This window comes from Phoca vitulina, unplaced genomic scaffold (assembly GCF_004348235.1).
Source record: "Phoca vitulina isolate PV1807 unplaced genomic scaffold, GSC_HSeal_1.0 scaffold10, whole genome shotgun sequence".
NCBI classification, from domain to species: Eukaryota; Metazoa; Chordata; class Mammalia; order Carnivora; family Phocidae; genus Phoca; species Phoca vitulina.
In genome coordinates this window covers 8,699,749-8,718,538 of record NW_022589713.1, presented here as the reverse complement: position 1 = coordinate 8,718,538, position 18,790 = coordinate 8,699,749, and the positions used below count along the sequence as shown (strand labels likewise).

Sequence of the window (18,790 nt, the reverse complement as noted above, 5' to 3'; positions counted from 1 at the left end):
AATGTTTAAACAAGAAAAGAAAAGAGGCTCATTCAATGCTCTGTACTAAAAAATGAGCCTCAGGTTCAAAAAGAAGTTAGGAGGGGCGCCTGGGTGGCTCAGTCAGTTAAGCGTCTGCCTTTGGCTCAGGTCATGATCCCAGGGTCCTGGGATCAAGCCGCACGTCGGGCTCCCTGCTCAGCGGGGAGCCTACTGCTCCCCCTGCTTGTGCTTGCTCTCTCCCTATGTCAAATAAATAAATAAAATCTTAAAACAAAACAAACAAAAAAGAAGTTAGTAGGAGACTGCTCCCAACTCATTCTGGCCCAAAAAGGTGAAGAAGGCAGACCACCAGAAAGAATAATGGAGTAGAGAAAGGAGGCCAGGGGAGTTTGACACAAATAAAGACTAACAGCGGCTTTCTTGTTTTGATTAGGGGAAGACCAGTGGATATAGAAGAAAGGTTGCCTTGAAGGCAACACAGTGCTCTTATTTCAATCTTGGCTGGGGTCAGCCCTGTTTATCTTCCACCAAATGTGGATAAATAAGAAGCCTCATAGAGCTGTTTTTATCATATAAACTTGGCAGGTATATTGCTTTTAAACCTGATGACACATAATATATATGTGTGTATGTGTATAATTTCATTATATAAAGTTTCTTTTTGTTTGTAAGGTTAACATGACAGCTTCATTAATCAAGTTATTATGATAATTAAAATTTATTTGATTAGAGTTTAACTAGTATGTAATATTAGTTATTTGGTAACTATAGAACATATGCCTCTGGGAAAGAGGGCCCAATTGCTTGCAGTGGCAATTAAATGGATGGCAATTAAACCTGTACTTTCCTTCCACTGGCCTCTGTTCCCTGCTAGGCTCTTGCTTAAGAGAGAAGAAACATGATGTCACTCTGACCCAAAAATCTCTAATTCTTAGGATGGAAGGTATTGACAGAACCTAGAGTGCACCTTAAGAGTTTGATGGTTCTAAAGGCATTCCTGAGTTGCTCCATGGGGATGAGGCTCTCAGAATAAGACCCTGGATACATATTTAAGACTGAAACCCCATTTCCACCCTTCCATGATTTTTCTCCTTAAGTCTGCCACTCAAGTCTCCTTGTCCCCCTAAGTCTTCCTGTGTCCTTGTACTCTATCAGGATGATGTGACACAACAGCATCTGAGTTTTCCAAGCCAATAGCTTATAGTTACTTACTAAAAAACAAACAATCAAGTTTGTAAAGGGATACTTACATGTAGTAACCATGGCCTCCCTTTGCCCTCTTTATACTTTATTCAAATAAAATTATAAAAAGGGACTGTAATTTATATTCAGATAATTAAGAAGTGATTTTTTACTCCTGCATCCATTGTGTATAAATGTAAATGACAACATCTCTTAGATGCTTTGGGTACTAGGGGAAAAAAGTGGTCCTTGATAAAATGCAACATTATCACACAGATTTGAGTACTATGTAAGTAATTAGCCATGACAACTCAAACTTAAGCAACATGGTAAGTACTTATTACCTTCACTAGCAAGGAAAAATGCATGAACTGCCTAAACAATGTAGCATTTTAAAAAATTCATATTTACTTCCAGCTATTCTGTGGCTATTAACATTGTGGGTGCTTTTAAAGGTCAAAAACAATGAACTGTCTAAAAATATTCTGAATAGCAATGGTATTACATTGTGAATTTTATTTTCAAATTTTGGTCAATAAAGAAGAAAATAATAAAGTTAAGCAATCAAAAGAAGTACCAAAAAAAGACATTCATATACACAAAAGATATGAACAGTATAGATTCACTTCCAGTTGATTCAATTCTACTTACACATTTAAAATATAAAATACATCTTAATCGTGAAGAAACTGACCACATTTAGCACCAGGAAAGGAACTTTACTTTAGCTTTTGATCATGACTTCAATATCTTGTCACAGGAAAAGAAACTGCATGGAAACTATATGTATTTATCACTGTCAATTAATAAAAAATTAATTTTGAAAAGTAACTGTTGCTTATCATCAATTCACAAGTGATTCAAAGGGAATAAATCCTTAAAACTGGAACTACTTGATATTGCGCACAACTCTCCTACAGTGGTTTGTTTTCATCTCTTCCAATGCTTGTTCCAATTGCTGAACCAAATGGAGCAGAGTGGCTGGGTCTGTCTGCAGAACTCTGGTGTTGTGATCTCCGTTCTGATTAAGGTGTAGCTTTATAGTCACTGATGGTTTAATCTGTTGCCTGAGGCTTCTGCTTGCAAGCTTCATTTTAAATGGAACAAGAGTATAATAACTATTTAACAATCATGCTGAACACACAGTATTTATAATTACCTTATATCATGTACAAAAATCAAGTTTTACATGAATCATAGACTTCAAAATGAAAAATAAATTTTAAAAAACTTTGGAAAGAAAAAAGAAGAGAATATACACACAACCTTGCCATACAGGATTTCTTAAACATGATATAAAAGACATAAACCATAAAGAAAAAAAACAGATAAACTGAACCGCATTCAAATTGTTACATTTTCTTCTAAAGGATACCTAAAGATGGTGGGAAAACAAACCACAAACTTAGAGAAGATAGTTTGTAACACATATAGCTAAAAAAAAGATTAGTATTCAGAATGTATGAAAAACTGTTCTGATTAAAAAAAACAACAAAACAAAACAAAAAAACCTACAAGACCAAGAGAAAAATGTGCATTAGACCTAAGTAAGCACTTCACAAAAGAAATAACACAAATAGATAAACATAGGAAAACATGTTCAACTTTATCAGAAATCAGGAAAATGGCCAACAAAACCATAAAGTTCTGTTTTATACATATCAGACCAGCAAGAATTAAAAACCTGTCCAAATGAAGGCACTGTGAGCAACAGTCATGGGAACTCTCCCACTGCTGGTGAGAGTGAAAAGAGAATGGCTTCGGAAAATATACATTACCATCAATTCCACTCCTAGGTATATACCTTGAATTTTTACATGTATACATTACATTCATAATAGTAATTGTTTTTGTTTCCAAGAGTCAAAAATTAGAAATGTCTCAAATATTCTTTAATAATAGAATGGATACATTGAGAATGCTCATACAATAAAATGCTTACTAAATGGCCATGAAAAGAAACGAACTACAGCAATATAAATTGTTATGGAGAAATCTAAAAAAATCAAAAATCAAGTTGCAGAGTAATACATAAAAACTAAAGTTAAATGAAAAAACATGTGTAAAAAAAGAACTATAAAGAAAGGATTAATAGAAAATTCAGGATAATGGTTACCTCCAGAGGAGTGGGAGGGGTTGTAACTGGGGGAGGTCATACATGGTTTTGTTTTGTTTCTTAAGCTTGGCAGTGGGTACTTGTTTTATTATTATTCTTTAAACTGAATATCTATAATCTTGATATAGATATTCTGATATAGAATATATCAGAATGATATATTCTGAAATTTTTTTAAAAAGTACAATTGACATATTTTTAAAAGAAAAAAAAATCCAAATACTAGAAACAGTGGCTAACTGTCCTAGCACAAGACTGTTCTCTAAAGACTATTCTTCCTTAAAAGAAACCAGGACCTCCTTAAAGGAATAGGTGATTAGAGGTCTGGGACAACAATTGTACAAGATGAACCTGAAACATCTTGTTATACAAGAAAGCAAGACTGTTACCTAAAACTATTGGAGTCATGGCAAAAGGACAAGAAGCCAAACTGAAGAGACTTCCAGTGAGTAACAAATATAAACCTGAGATTTCAGGATTAATTTCATACCACAACACAGAATATTCTGACTAATAACTCCTTCCAATTAATTCTAGGTGATCTGGCTTCCAAAAGAACCTAATATACTGACCCATGGCTGAAATTTAATGTCAAAAATAATCTGGAAACAAGTCAATCCCCTTGAGTGAGCCAGTTCCCAAACAGAATATAGGTACTTTTAAGTTAAAGTATCTCTTTAAGATCATTTCTCTAGTACAGAAAATTATAGGTATGAAAGATAGATAAACTATTAAGTATGATGACTGAAAATACCACCTATTGATTCACTTATGCATTATTTATACTTCTTTTTTCTCTATATAACTGCATTGACAGATAGGGACCAAATGTATCTAGGTGTGTAATTAAGCCATGAACTTTTTGTCTAGAGACTTAAGGTCACTCAATCTATCCTTAAATTTTTAGACAACATAACACCTAAATTAATATCCTTTACAAATAAGTATCCATACCACTCTTTAAAATTTCTAAATAAAGATTACATAACATCCCTAACAAACACCTAGTAAGACATAATAAAACCTAATTTTTTCTTGGAAAGAAATTTCGATGACAATACAGGATAAAGAATAGTAGGCCACAAAGTTCTTGATATGGACTTATTTTTTAATGGGAGGAAATTCCGTCCTTGTAAAAATAACAGCAATTTAAATGGATCAGTCCTAAAGGTAAATCTTCCCACACCAATCTCAGATGCATTCAATTTACTGATGCTATCAAATGCATTAACTGTGGTGGCAACTTATGAAGGGAAATGTTTCTATTAGAAACTAAACTATGATGATTAATGTATTTCTCATAAGCAACTGCACAATAATTAGATGGTAACTGTCCATTCACTACCAGTGTTCATGAGACAAATCAGTTACTCAAAAATGAAAGGTCCTATATCCTGTTATTAGTTTCCCAGCCATTTAGCTGATCTTCATCTAACAAGTCTTCCTCCCATAAACAGAAGAATCTACTCCAGTTAAACTCCCTTGTAATAATTAAGACTAATGAGCTCAGAAAATCAGTTAGTTCTTTAAGTAGCTTTTTAGCCATAAATGCATTTCACCACATGAAGCAATATTCATTCAGTACACCCTCAACTTTAAAATGTATTAGTCCTTGCAATAACACGGCTATTCAAACCTATTTCACTGGGTAAATGAGCTCTCCCGAGTTTTAGAAAATTCAATTGCTTAAGTTTCTAATTTCTAAAAATGTATTCATAACGGAAAAACTCAAAGCAAATCACAAAGCCAAAAAAATAACTTCTAAGGGCTACCAGAACCCAAATTCAGAAATTATCCCCATTCAAAAGAAAGGTAAAGATGTACAAGATAAATTACTGCTGAATCTCATGAACATGACCATCCCCACACCTCCTCTACCTGGTTATTATGAGAGGACTGAAACATAAAAGCTTAGCAATAGTGATCTCCTCCCCGGGAACCCCACAGGATTTGCTTCTTACGGTGTCTCCAAGAGCATGAACTGTGTCTGGTTCTTTGTGAATCCACATCACCTAGCACAGTGTCACTCCTTCCAAGAAGCTTTTAAAAATTCAGCACTGAATGCCTATTATGTACCAGGCATTGTGCTGGGGACAGACTAGTGAACAAGACATAGTAACTGCCCTCATGGAGCCTATAATCTGGTTTATACCATATCTGTGTTTGTACCTATTCAAGCACTCATCACATTGGATTATACTTGCTAAACCCTCTAAATGAATTTCTGTAACCTGTTTGGACCATCTTATCACCATTCAAATCAGTAAGAATCCACTGTAACAGTGGTTTATAAACTGCAAGCTAGAATTACCTGGGTAACAATGTTTAAAAAATCCTGATGCCCAGGTCAAACCCCATAACAATAAATCAGAATCTCTGGGGGTAGAACACAGACATGAAAATATTTTAAAACTACCCAGGCCATTTCAATATGCAGTAAAGTTTGAGGACTAGTGCGCTATACCACATATTCAACTCTCATTCCCACATCCATGTGGGCTTTTACAACTTACGCTGCCTCCTCTTCCAAGAATATTAACACTGGTTTTCTCCATTCATCCTTCTGAAATTTCATTTCCTTTTGTTGAAACTTTTCTGGACTGTGCAAGCATACACTGAACTACCTAAGCTATAGGTTTTTGAAATATAATACTCAGTTGTACCTTCATTTATACAATTATATTTTCCCCCTCCAGAAATCTATTTTACAACTATCTTTAAGTACTAGTTATTTTGAGAACATCTAATATCCCTAACTAGATGATAACATCTTTTCCATCTGAGAAAATGTCCTATGCTTCTTTTGTGTCCCAAAGCATTTAGCACAGCTCTAATCAGCAAATGGACGACATTCAATAAACATCTATTAACTTATCTGTCACTGCTTGATAAAGGGCTACATGCAAGAGTCTGAGAACTCCCTTTTGGTTATCTGTGTGGCTTTACAAACAACTAAATAAACAGGATGTGTAAAAGAAGCCAGACACAAAAGAATATTTACTGAATCATTCCATATATAGAAAGTTAAAGAATAGGCAAAAGTAATCTAGGTATCTGAAGTCAGGACACTGGTTACCTTTGCAAAGGAAGGAAGGGGAAGTAATTGGTAGAAGGCAAAGAGGATGCTTCTGGGGTGCCTGTCATGGGCAAGTGTTGGTTTCATGGGTGTTTTCACCATGTGATAATCCACTGAGCTTTACAATGCCCTGTGCACTTTAATATATGTGTGTTTTGTTTAAACATAAAAGTTTCATAAAATCAAATACAACTTTAAAAATCTGCATGCCCATCTCCTTTTCAAAATAACCTATTTCTTACAAGTTGTGCAAATTAAACTAATCTAAACACATTAAGCATATAAGAAAATGAACTATTTGTGAAATGGTCTCAAAATAAACATTGAAAAAAAATTAGTTTCAAACCAAAGTTTGGTTAAGGTGGTAAAGAATAAAATAAGCTTAAGAGCATGGAACTAAAATTAATCTTATATTCTATGTCAGGTGGGGAAAAAAAAGCCATACCTGTACATCTAGTCGCCATTCAAGGCTGTGGTAACTTGGAAGGTCTGGTGCCAATTCACTCAGAATAGTTCTGATCTCTTTTCTGTTGTCCAGATAAAGCTGAAGCAATAATTTGTTCAATTCTTCAGAGAATCCCAGAACAAAAACAGAGTCTTGGAAATCCAGTTCAGAAATCTGAAAGTGAATCAAGTTTAACAGAACATTAAATTTATCTTTGTCTAGTAAATGCTAAAATATTTGAAAAGAATATACTATCCCCTAATTCTTTTCTGCCTGGTAAAAGAAATAACATCCTTTATATTTAAAGGTAACTCTTGCCCACTATTCCAAAATCTGAGTCTCTGATACATAAAAATACTTTTATTAAAACATAAAAAGAATTGTTGGGTGCCTGGGTGGCTCAGTTGGTTAAGTGACTGCCTTCGGCTCAGGTCATGATCCTGGAGTCCCGGGATCGAGTCCCACATCGGGCTTCCTGCTGAGCAGGGAGTCTGCTTCTCCCTCTGACCCTCCCCCTTTCGTGCTCTCTCTCTCTTTCTCATTCTCTCTCTCTCAAATAAACAAAATCTTTAAAAAAAACATAAAGAGAATTGTTAAAATGGCCAGTTTCTCTCCTATTCTCCATCAAGCTAGATATTGCTAATATGCCAAAAAAAAAAAAAAAGTCATTTAATTCTCCCTCCTAGGATACATACTACTGTATATGTTTTAATAACATGTAGAATTAGAAGTAATTCTAATTTATACTAGAAGAGGCATTCATGCCAGTGGATCACATTATAGTCATATTGTTTACGCACAGCTTCACTAAGTCAATTATAAACCATTAACATTACTGAAACAAACCGATGCCTGCCAGGGCTATGATGTAGAGTATACTGGACCTTTTTAAGGTCAAAGAAATACAAAACAGTCCACAGAAGCCCTTACCATAAGCTTTGAGCTTTCAGTGAGGAGGTATGTTAATCCTTCCACACCATGCTGGACAGTGTCACTGCTCACACTGAGTTTTCCTGGGAAAATGGTAAAATAAGCCAATAAATTATTGTTTGATATTTATCCTTTTATTCAAATTCTTATTTAGGCATAAATATTATCCATTATTCCTATTTTCAGGCACCGTAATGAAAAATAATGAGTTGGTAATAGCCACCTGTTCATTTTCCACTGCCAGGCAGATGCCTTCAGTATTTCCCGCCGTGTAACGTTCTTTACAAAATGCAGACCCATGGAGTCTAATATCAGCCGTACAGTCCTTCTCTTGAATGCTCAGCTATTTCAAGTCTGGCGTAAGAGGAACTCCAAGGACTGACAAGCTCAGAAACCAGCCCCGTCCAGCAGGGAAAAAACAATACTGCAGCAAAAGCGGATGTCTGAACAACTAATTATAACCAAACACTTGCGGGATATTAATGCCTCACCCAGCCACTCCACACACTTGGGTGCATTTAAGCATCACAGTATCTCTGGCAGATGGTATTATGTGCTTTTTACGCATGACAACACCGACCCAGCGGAAGCTTTAAAAATCTCAAAACTAGGGCGCCTGGGTGGCTCAGTTGGTTAAGTGACTGCCTTCGGCTCAGGTCATGGTCCTGGAGTCCCGGGATCGAGTCCCACATCAGGCTCCCTGCTCGGCGGGGAGTCTGCTTCTCCCTCTGACCCTCCTCCCTCTCATGCTCTCTGTCTCTCGTTCTCTCTCTCTCAAATAAATAAATAAAATCTTAAAAAAAAAAAAAAAAATCTCAAAACTACTCAGGGGGCGGGCAGGATTTGCGCCCGGAAGAGCCTTTCTGCTTTTATTCCACCACAACGAGAGGAAGACCCTTGGAGCTGCAAAAAACCCTTCCTCTCCAGGGTGCCAAAGAATGGCCCGCACTTCCCCGTGCAGCAACTCTCCCCGTCTTACTGGCTGCGCCTTCGTAGATCTTGGGGTTAGAGCCTCGCCTCAGGAACTCCACCGCAATCCGCCCAAACTCCGCGACCACTGCAAGGGAAGCCAGGAGACCATGAGCGCTGGGCGCACCCCTTGATCCCCCAAGCCACAGGACACCACCCTCTGCTGCCGCGCCCCTGACCCGTGCTGTCCACTTGCGGCAAAAAGGCCAGGTGCTCCTTATGCTCCTCCGACAGGTCCAGCAGCATCTTCGCGAGGCGGAGGATTTCTCTTGGCAGCGTTGACCCCGCCCTCGCCACTTCCGGGGCCAGCGCCAAGCGCAAAGAGGCTCCGGCTCCTCAACATCCCCAGCTTTTGGGTTCCGGTCTATCGCAGTCCTACACGCAAACGCGCGCGGGTGGTGTGTTCTGGGATCAGAAGATTCCTCCGTTCGCAAATCATCTTGAAAAGATTGTAGCCTGGTGGTGCTCGGTGCTATGCTCTGTGGAAGAGGAAAAGATGTTTAAAATCCGACATGTCCCCTTGTGGAGCTTACATTAATAATATCAATAGCTAACATTTTTTAAGCATTATGTCAGGAAATGTTCTTACATTTATTAGAGTTCAAAAGAATTCCATGAGGTAGGTACCATTATTGTTCCCATTAGAGATAAGGAAACAGAGAAACGTCAAGCAACTGAAACTAACTTTTATAGAGCTATTAGTTTGCACAGAGCTTTTGTATATGTTATTTTATTTGATTGACCTTATTTAATTCGCTCAATAGCTATGACCTCGTTTTTACAGATGAAGAATCAAAGCTCCAAAGATTACATAATAAGCCAGAGACAGAGCTGGAAAGAGAGGTCAGATCCCTTGACGACCTGCTCCAAAGCCCATCATTCTACACAGCAGGCTGAAAACTGAAGTTTTGTAACAAGTTCTGTGAATGATTATGAATTAGGATAAAGATGGTGATGACGACAACAATGATGCTTGCAGGGTTCAGAACGATATCTTTATTTTAATGTGTTGAGAATAGGGTGAAAATTTGGTTCCTTTCCCAGCTTTCTCTTCTCACCTGCTGTGGTTCAAATATCAGAGTACAGAATTGATAATTGATAATAATATGACTCTCCAAATCTCAATCCCTTGGTGGGGGAGTTGTTGGGGGAGAAGGGAAGGGGGTGGGAGAGAGACTTCATATCTATTGTTATATCTAAGGATTGAGATAACTCTTTCTGTGCTCTGATTCTCTTGTGCAGAAATGAAAATTGGAAGTTTTTCAGCTCTGTTCACTGTGTGTACCTTGTCCTTCACATTGTTTGTTTCCTCCACTGCTGCACGGAAAGGCGCGTCCTTAAACTTGTTAATTAGGTCATGAAACAGCATTTGCAGAGAGAGCACAATCTTTTCTGAGACTCTAAGTTGCAGATCAGGAAAAATGGCATGATTTCCTGAAGAAGGCTTTATTCATACATTATTGAGAAAATGTCCATTATTTAAGAATAATTTTCAGAAAAGGTAAAACCATGATTCTTTTACAAATATATAATGAATACATGCCAAAGATTGTGTTGGACCCATGGGTTAATGAGGGGATCAGTAAGATTACAGTAAGAGCCAGTTTCAACTGGCACGAAGGAGATAATTCAAGAACCATACATCCATAGGGAATAAGGAATGCTGAAATGAATCTACAAATAGATATAATGCTATGCCAATATGGTATAGCCTTTCTTGCCTGTGATCTCAGGAACTGAAAATGGGAGCAGGGGAGGGAGATAGGGAATAGGAGTAACAGAATGGGTGACCAAAGAAGGTGGTCAAGAAGCCAAGTTATAGCTGAGGGAAAACAGCTTGGGAGTTAAAACTCTCTGGGATAATTTGCAGGGCAACTTTTTGTTACCAAATGCCATACAGTTGTTTAGAGGAAATTACCTGAATGAAAAATCAAAAGTCTAGATTCCAGATCTGGCTCTCACACCTGCTACCTGTGAGGCTGCTAACAAGTTCTTTTTATATGTTATAAACTTAGCCTCTTCATTTGTAAATGGGTGTTTTAATGATTATTGCCTTTATGTGCCATGCAGGGCTGTTATCATGCTTAGATGAACTAATAAATTCACATTAAGAAATTGATTTTAGGGGCGCCTGGGTGGCTCATTCAGTTAGTTAAGCGTCTGTCTTCAGCTCGGGTCCTAGGATCCAGCCCCACATTAGGCTCCCTGCTCAGTTGGGAGTCTGCTTCTCCCTCTCTCTCTGCCCCCCCTCCATTGTGCTCTCTCTCTCTTTCACTCTATCTCAAATAAATAAAATTTTAAAAAAAGAAATTGATTTTAATGATCAAATGAAATAATAAGTTAGTGTTAAACACTTGAAAGTTTTTTAAACTGAAGCATTTATATTTCATAGAAGATTTTATGTGCCCAAATTATTGAGAATTCCGTGTGCATAATCATCCTAAAATCCATTCATCTAATGCAACAAATATTTGCTAATCCATTTATCTAATGCAACAAATATAGAGAGCAATTACTCAGAGGTTCAAGCATATGCTATGCCTTGGCAATTTGGAGATGAATAAAACAATGACCTTTCCTCTAGGAGATGACAGTAAAGTGAGGGAGACAATCAAGTGAAGTAAATACAGTATGAGGAGTGATAATTCTTGAGGGTTGAACAAAATTATATGGAACCATAAAGAAAGTAGCAATTGACTATGATTCCAATAGATTCAGGTCTAGAATAAGTGTTCCAGGGTATGCCTGTGCATGCTAATACTAATGCTTTACAATTGTATAACCTTGTAATTATATAAGGTCGTAAAGTCACTTCACGCTATTTTACTTCTGGGGCTAAAGTGAAGAAAGAATAAATACTCGGTATTTTTTCTGTTGATTCTGGCAGGGAACAAGGCTTCATATCAGTTGTCCTCTCACATTCTCTCCTTATCTTTCTATCTCCCTCCACCTCATCCACTTTCCTTTTCCTTTAGATTTCCCCACCTTCTTTTTCCCTTCGTAGGCATTCCAGCCTCAGAATCTTTGCACCAGCATTTCCTTGGCTGTGTTTCAATGTTAACATAAAATATTATCATCCTCTGCAAGGAATTGCAGTTCAGTTCAGCATACTGTGAAGAGAATAAAAGCATGGTGATGCCCATCACTCACATAAATTGCCCTCTCATGAATCTGAGGCAGCCACAAAATGCATGAATTAGTTCCTTAGATTTTTAAATAATTATTTTAGTTTATTTATTTATTTATTTATTTGAGAGAGAGAGAGAGAGAGCATGCGAGTGAGCATGAGCAGGGGGTAGGGGCAGAGGGAGAAGCAGGCTCCCTGATGAGCAGGGAGCCGGACAGACAGAAGGACGCAGGGCTGGATCCCAGGACCCTGAGATCATGACCTGAGCCCAGGGCAGACACTAAACAGACTGAGTCACCCAGGCACCCCTAAAAAATTATTTTAGTTCACTTTTCCAATTGGATTATAAAATTCAAACAAACTGGGAAAGATAAAAAATACTTTTTGTTGAATTGCCTCAAATTGAGCACACCTAGTAACCCAGATTGAGAAATATAATATTACCAGTACCCCAGAACCTCTGCAGTGCCCTCTTCCAGTTACTATCCCCTCTTATTGTCTCTACAGTGAACTAACACCTATACACATGCTGCTTACAACATCTCTTTGGCATCATCTTTGTATTTACTTTTACATTAACCTGCTATGTGCCCCAATCCCATAGTATCTAACTAGAAACTTAAAAGTATTTTTAAAAATGAACTTTAGGTTTTAGGTGCCTTTGATTGTTGTAACAAAGTCTGTCTTAGAAATCCTAGCAAATACCATCAAAAAATATAAAGTATTTAAGAAAAATTTAACAAAAGATTTGTAAGACCCCTACCCTAAAAACTAAAACTATTGATGAGAGAAATAAAGGAAGATTTAAATAAATGGTGACATATATCATGGGTTGTGGTATTATTAAGATATTATTTGTGCTTTTTTATAGAGAATGACAAGTTTATTTAAAAATCTATATGAAAGTGCAAAGGACCGAGAATAACTTAAACACACTTGGAAAAAGAAGAATAAAGCCAGAGTAGACATACTATCTGATTTCAAGACCAACTGTAAAGCTATAGTAATTAAGACAGTGTGGTATTAGTATAATCATAAGTAAATAGATCAATGGAACAAAAAAGAGAGTCTGGAAATAGATCCATACATATATTGTAAATTGATTTTTGATAAAGATACCAATGTAATTCAATGAGAGAAAAGAAAGTCTTTTCAACAACTGGTACTAGAACAATTTGATAAACCTTTGGGAAAAAAATGAATCCTGACCCTCACCTCATATCACATACACAAAAATAATTCAATATGGATTACAGACCTAACATAAAAGCTAAAACATGAGGGACACCTGGGTGGCTCAGTCGGTTTAGCGTGTGCCTTCGGCTCAGGTCATGATCCCAGAGTCCTGGGATCGAGTCCCACATCGAGCTCCCTGCTCAGCAGGGAGCCTGTTTCTCCCTCTCCCTCGGCCCCCTGCTTGTGCTCTCTCTCTCTGACAAATAAATGAATAAAATATTAAAAAAAAAAAGCTAAAACATGGAACTTCTAGAAGAAAACATATGAGAATATCTTCACGACTTTGGGATAAGCAGAGAGTTCTTTAAGAGGAAACAGAGGATGTGAACCATAAAAGAAAAAAAAATGATAAATTGTACTTCATCAAAGTTAAAAACTTTCATTTATCAAAAGGCACCATTAATAAAATGGAAAAGTGAGACACAGACTGGAAAAAAATATTTGCAATACATATATCTGACAGAGAATTTGTTTAAAGATTTTATTTATTTATTTGACAGAGAGAGAGACAGCGAGAGAGGGAACACAAGCAAGGGGAGTGTAAGAGGGAGAAGCAGGCTTCCCGCGGAGCAGGGAGCCCGATGCGGGGCTCGATCCCAGGACCCTGGGATCATGACCTGAGCCGAAGGCAGACGCCTAACGACTGAGCCACCCAGGCGCCCCTGACAGAGAATTTGTATCATGAGTATATAAAAATCTCCAATAAACCAATAATTAAAAGATAAATAACCCAATATTTTACATGGGCAAAACTCTTAAGTTGATACTTCACAAAAGAAGATACACAAATGACCAATAAGCACATAAAAAAGCATTCAGTATCATTAATCATCAAGGAAATGCAAATTAATACACAATGAGATGTCATTTCAAACCCACCAGAAAAACAAAATCAAAAACACTGATGACACCAAATTTTGATGAGTTTGTGGAGCAACCAGAACATTTGTACCTTGTTAATGGGAGTATAAAATCATAAAACCACTTTGGAGAACTGTTATGCAATTTCCTATAACGTTAAATGTACATTTACCCTCCTACCCAACAATTCCACTCCTAAGTATTTGCCTAAGAGAGATGAAAGCATATGTCCAGGAAAAGACTTTTACAATAATGTTCATAGCAGTTTTATTCACAATAACACAAACTGGAGGCAACCCAAATATATATACAGTTGAACAGATAAATTATGGTATGTCCATACAATGGAATATGCTAGGTAATACAAAAAGTCTACGAAAGATCTGAATGAAGGAAGTACAGATACTGGAGTTATTAGATCTGGACTCCAAAAAAACTAAGAATAATATGTCCAAAACATTAGATGACAGATGAAAAATTTAATCAGAGAAGTAGAAACTGTAAAAAAAGAAAAAAAGAAAAGAAAAAGAAATTAACAAATAAGAAAGCAAATATACAATAGAAAGAATTAAAAGTAATAGTTCACTGTAAAAAAACAGAAATCAGAGTAGTGGATGCCTCTACGGTATTGGGATGGACTTTGTTACAGAAGTTTGAACAGATTTTCTGGGGTAATGGAAATACTTACATCTTGATTGGGGTATTGGTTACACTGATGTATATATTTGTCAAAGCCATTAAATCTTACATTTAAGATTTGTGTAATTCACTGTATGTATCAACTTTTTTTATCGACTTTTTAAAAAATTTTATTTTATTATGTTAGTCACCATACATTACATCATTAGTTTTTGATGTAGTGTTCCATGATTCATTGTTTGCATATAATACCCAGTGCTCCATTCAATACGTGCCCTCCTTAATACCCATCACCAGGCTAACCCATCCCCCCACCCCCCTCCCCTCTAAAACCCTCAGTTTGTTTCTCAGAGTCCATAGTCTCTCATGGTTCATCTCCCCCTCCGATTTTCCCCCCTACATTTTTCCCTTCCTATTAACTTCTTTTTTTTTTAACATATAATGTATTATTTGTTTCAGAGGTACAGGTCTGTGATTCATCAGTCTTACACAATTCATAGCGCTCACCATAGCACACACGCTCCCCAATGTCTATCATCCAGCCACCCCATCCCTCTCACACCCCACCACTCCAGCAACCCTCAGTTTGTTTCCTGACATTAAGAATTCCTCATATCAGTGAGATCATATGATACTTGTATTTCTCTGATTGACTTATTTTGCTTAGCATAATACCCTCCAGTTCCATCCACGTTGTTGCAAATGGCAAGATTTCAATTTTTTGATGGCTGCATAATATTTCATTGTATATATATACCACATCTTCTTTATCCATTCATCTGTTGATGGACATCTGGGCTCTTTCCATAGTTTGGCTATTGTGGACATTGCTGCTATAAACTTTGGGGTGCATGTACCCCTTTGGATCACTACATTTGTATCTTTGGGGTAAATACCCAGTAGTGCAATTGCTGGGTCATAGGGTAGCTCTATTTCCTATATGTATCAATTTTTAAAAATTAATAAAAAATGATATTTTAGCAGAAGTTCAAAAGATGTCCAAGACCAGTACTTGACCTAAATGGTATTTGTAACTCTCCTAGGGACTTTCTCTATAGAGAGTTTTAAAATTTATTTATTTTTACTATGTACTAACATTCATATGGTTTAAAAAACAAAAAGCATTAAAAATAAACCCAGGAAAACAAAAACAGAGAAAGAAACAGTAAAAATTCTCACCCCCCCATCCTTCTAGTTTTCCTACCCTGTAGGCGACTACTCCTCTCAGTTTTTTAAGAATTCTTCAATAAACTATGTAAAAACACATGCCTGAAATGTTCACTTACAGTGATGGGAGTCAAGAAAACATGATGTTAAACATTAAATATCCTGTTGACAGTTGTGTAGCATTAGAACAGTTATTAGAAATTATAGCATTAGTTACTTGAAATATTAACATTAGAACTGAAGGTTCTGTTTGACCAGGTCTTTGTCCAAACTGGGATTGTCATGACTTTTCAAGGCACAATTTCTGGAGGATTTTCACATGCTGTTAGGCTTCCTTGTGTAGTCAGGTTAGAAATGCTCTTTTTGGCTAGAACTCTTGCTATTCCTAACTGCTGAAGCCATCGTTTCTCTTTAAAGGCACTGCAAGAAAACAAGACAAATAATTTGTAAGGAAGTCCAATCTTGTCCCTATTTATTGCTGAAATGATAGAAATCTCTAGGTTGATTTTGTAGCTGCAGCTAGCTTATCTTGTCACACAAGATAGGTTGTAAAAATAGAAAAGAGGAATCTTTCTCAAACTAGTTCCTTGTGAAGTAGTGGAAATGATATTTTACCAGGGCAATACTAGAAATTTGGCACCCACACCTAGAAACAGAAAAACATTCAATGTTATATAGAATTCTCTAGATGGAAATTTTTTCTGTCTGTTTCCCCAGGCATCCTTATACATCATATATTCCCTGACGTGTCTCCCTTCTCCTCCTTTTCCCCCACCACAAAAACATATTTTGTTCATTGATAAAATATTAAATAGCTTTTTACCAAAATGCAATGAAATTTAATGTTTTATGGTAGCTATTCTCTGGCTATATGCTAATAAAGACTTACAGATTTGAATATGATGACTCCTACTTTGTAAGGTATAAATGTGATTTACTACAGAGGGGTCCTCTGAGATTCTATCCTTTGTCTTCCTCTCCCTCTGCACCCTCATCCTGGGAGGCCTTATTTACTAATTGCTTCAACTCGCATATCCTTGACTCCTAAATCCTGACCGACACTTCCAATTTCCATGTCTTTTATCTTCTTCCTAAACCTGCTCCCTTTCAGTATCCCTGCTCTAACACAGCCACTTTGCTATCTCCTCACCATCTCTCCATCTGGAAACAAACCTCAATTCCTCCTTCTCTCTCTGCTTCTACATCTAATTAGTGATCTAGTTTTGCAGATCATTGCTCAGAAATATCTGTCATATTTGGCTTTTCTCCTCTTCCCTACCTACTTCTGCTCTAGTCCAGGTCTTTATCATTCCTTGCTTCTTTTATTACAGCCTCCTAAATATACTGTAGGCCCTCCACAGCTTCAATAAGACTTCTTCCAAGTGAAGAAGTCTTCCACACATCTCCACCAGATTTGTCTTCAAAAAGAAACACAAACTGATTATGTGACTTGCCTGATTTAAAAAAAAAAACACAAAAAACCAACTTCTGTGATCTTCCTACCTACTTCCTAAGAAGCAGACTCTCCACTTGGACACACAAGATGCTTCTCAGTGTAGGTGCAATTTACCTTGCCAGTCTCATCTTCAGCCAGTTTCTCCCTGTCCCCTAAAATGCCTTTTGCAGATCCACTTACTTCATAGAAAACTAAATTTCTCTCTGACTCCTTCACAAAACAGTGCCCTTGACCATGTTGCCACTTCTACCTGGCTCCTTTTGTCTGACAAAGTCCTTTAAATTTAAAGGGCTTTCACTAAATCTGTGAGAAGCAATCTTGCATTAAAGTACCTTAGTGTTTCAAATATTTGAACTCTGTCCAAGTTTGCCCAATTCATCATTAATGTTCTGGATTAACTCCTTGCTTTACCTTTGCATGTTTGCGTTCTGCCTAGCACTTCACTGTGACATAATAAGCACTTTAGAACGTTTCAAAAGTGCATCCTTTGATTTCTAATGTGCATCTGTTGATAAAACTAATCAGTTTCCTATGTTTACAGCCTGATTTTAAGATGGCTATATAATTTTTTCAACCAATCATTTTCTAGTCTTTTTCTAGAATTTTAGAATATCTCTTTTTATACATTCTAGTCAGAGCTATCTCACAAATTACAAAGATTGAAGTTGGTAAGCAGTTTCTTCATCTTCTGTCAACCTCATTGTGCTGTCCGGAATTTTACCAGTTTTAGAGCCCAAATTACTCTGACCACTAGGTGGCAACAGCTTCACTGAAATAAAGTAGAGCTGAACTAAAGACCAATACAGATAGGCAACGAAAACAATGTAGCCTTGTTTTGTTCTTTCTTTTTCATTATATTGAGGAGAGGGAAAAGCTGCTCATAAATCTATATTTCTACTGTAATATTAGCACCCAATAAGACCTCATAAGTAATGGATGGGACCTGAGATCTGATCAGAGTTGTGTTTTCAGTGAAATCTGATGACCAGTATGCAAAAGTTTATCTTATGAAATGAATATACCTGAAAAGTCCACTCCTGATACGCTTGTTTTTGTCTTTAAATGTGACAATGGATTACTTTTTAAACTGACCTAAAATATTAATATCAACTCTATCACACTGACCAGTATAGATCTTCCCCAACCAATATATCTTGCCCAGTAAGTCAAGGGAAGTCTTTATGGTTGTTGTTTTCTCTCCTTCCACTTTCATCACCATCCAGTCTTCCATGACACTTTTGATGCCTCTCTCCCACATTTCAAGTTTCCTCCCCTTCTCCCTTTAATTATAATTAACAATTTCTTATTAGTTAAAAAAAGAAGAAGAACAAGCAAGAGACCTTGTTTTTTGATACAACTCTTTGCACTGTGTCTCTTTTCTTTCCGAAAGCTTGAGGAGTCAGGTACTACACAGATTGGATTGGCCAGTAAAATGGGTTCATTTGGTCCTAGACACAAGGCTAAGATGAGGTCCTTGAAGCTGGATACTGATGCATTGGAACAACCTGTGTTACATTATATGGCATGGTAGGGCTTCATGGACCATTCCCTGCCCTAGACCTGCCCTATGAAAGGTTTGCCCTTGTATGTTTAAAGAGAAAACG

At 37.0% G+C, this 18,790-nt stretch overlaps 1 protein-coding gene across 1 annotated transcript; it reads right to left on the bottom strand.

Annotated features, from left to right (window-relative positions):
- Positions 1-205: 205 nt before the first annotated feature.
- On the bottom strand, positions 206-9,296 carry COMMD2 (COMM domain containing 2). Its single transcript, XM_032408468.1, has 5 exons — positions 8,880-9,296; positions 8,711-8,788; positions 7,732-7,814; positions 6,802-6,975; positions 206-2,251 (listed from the first exon to the last, which is right to left on the bottom strand). The coding sequence occupies exons 1-5, from the start codon at positions 8,944-8,946 to the stop codon at positions 2,054-2,056; spliced, it is 600 nt and encodes a 199-aa protein (XP_032264359.1). The 5' UTR covers positions 8,947-9,296; the 3' UTR covers positions 206-2,053.
- Positions 9,297-18,790: the final 9,494 nt, after the last annotated feature.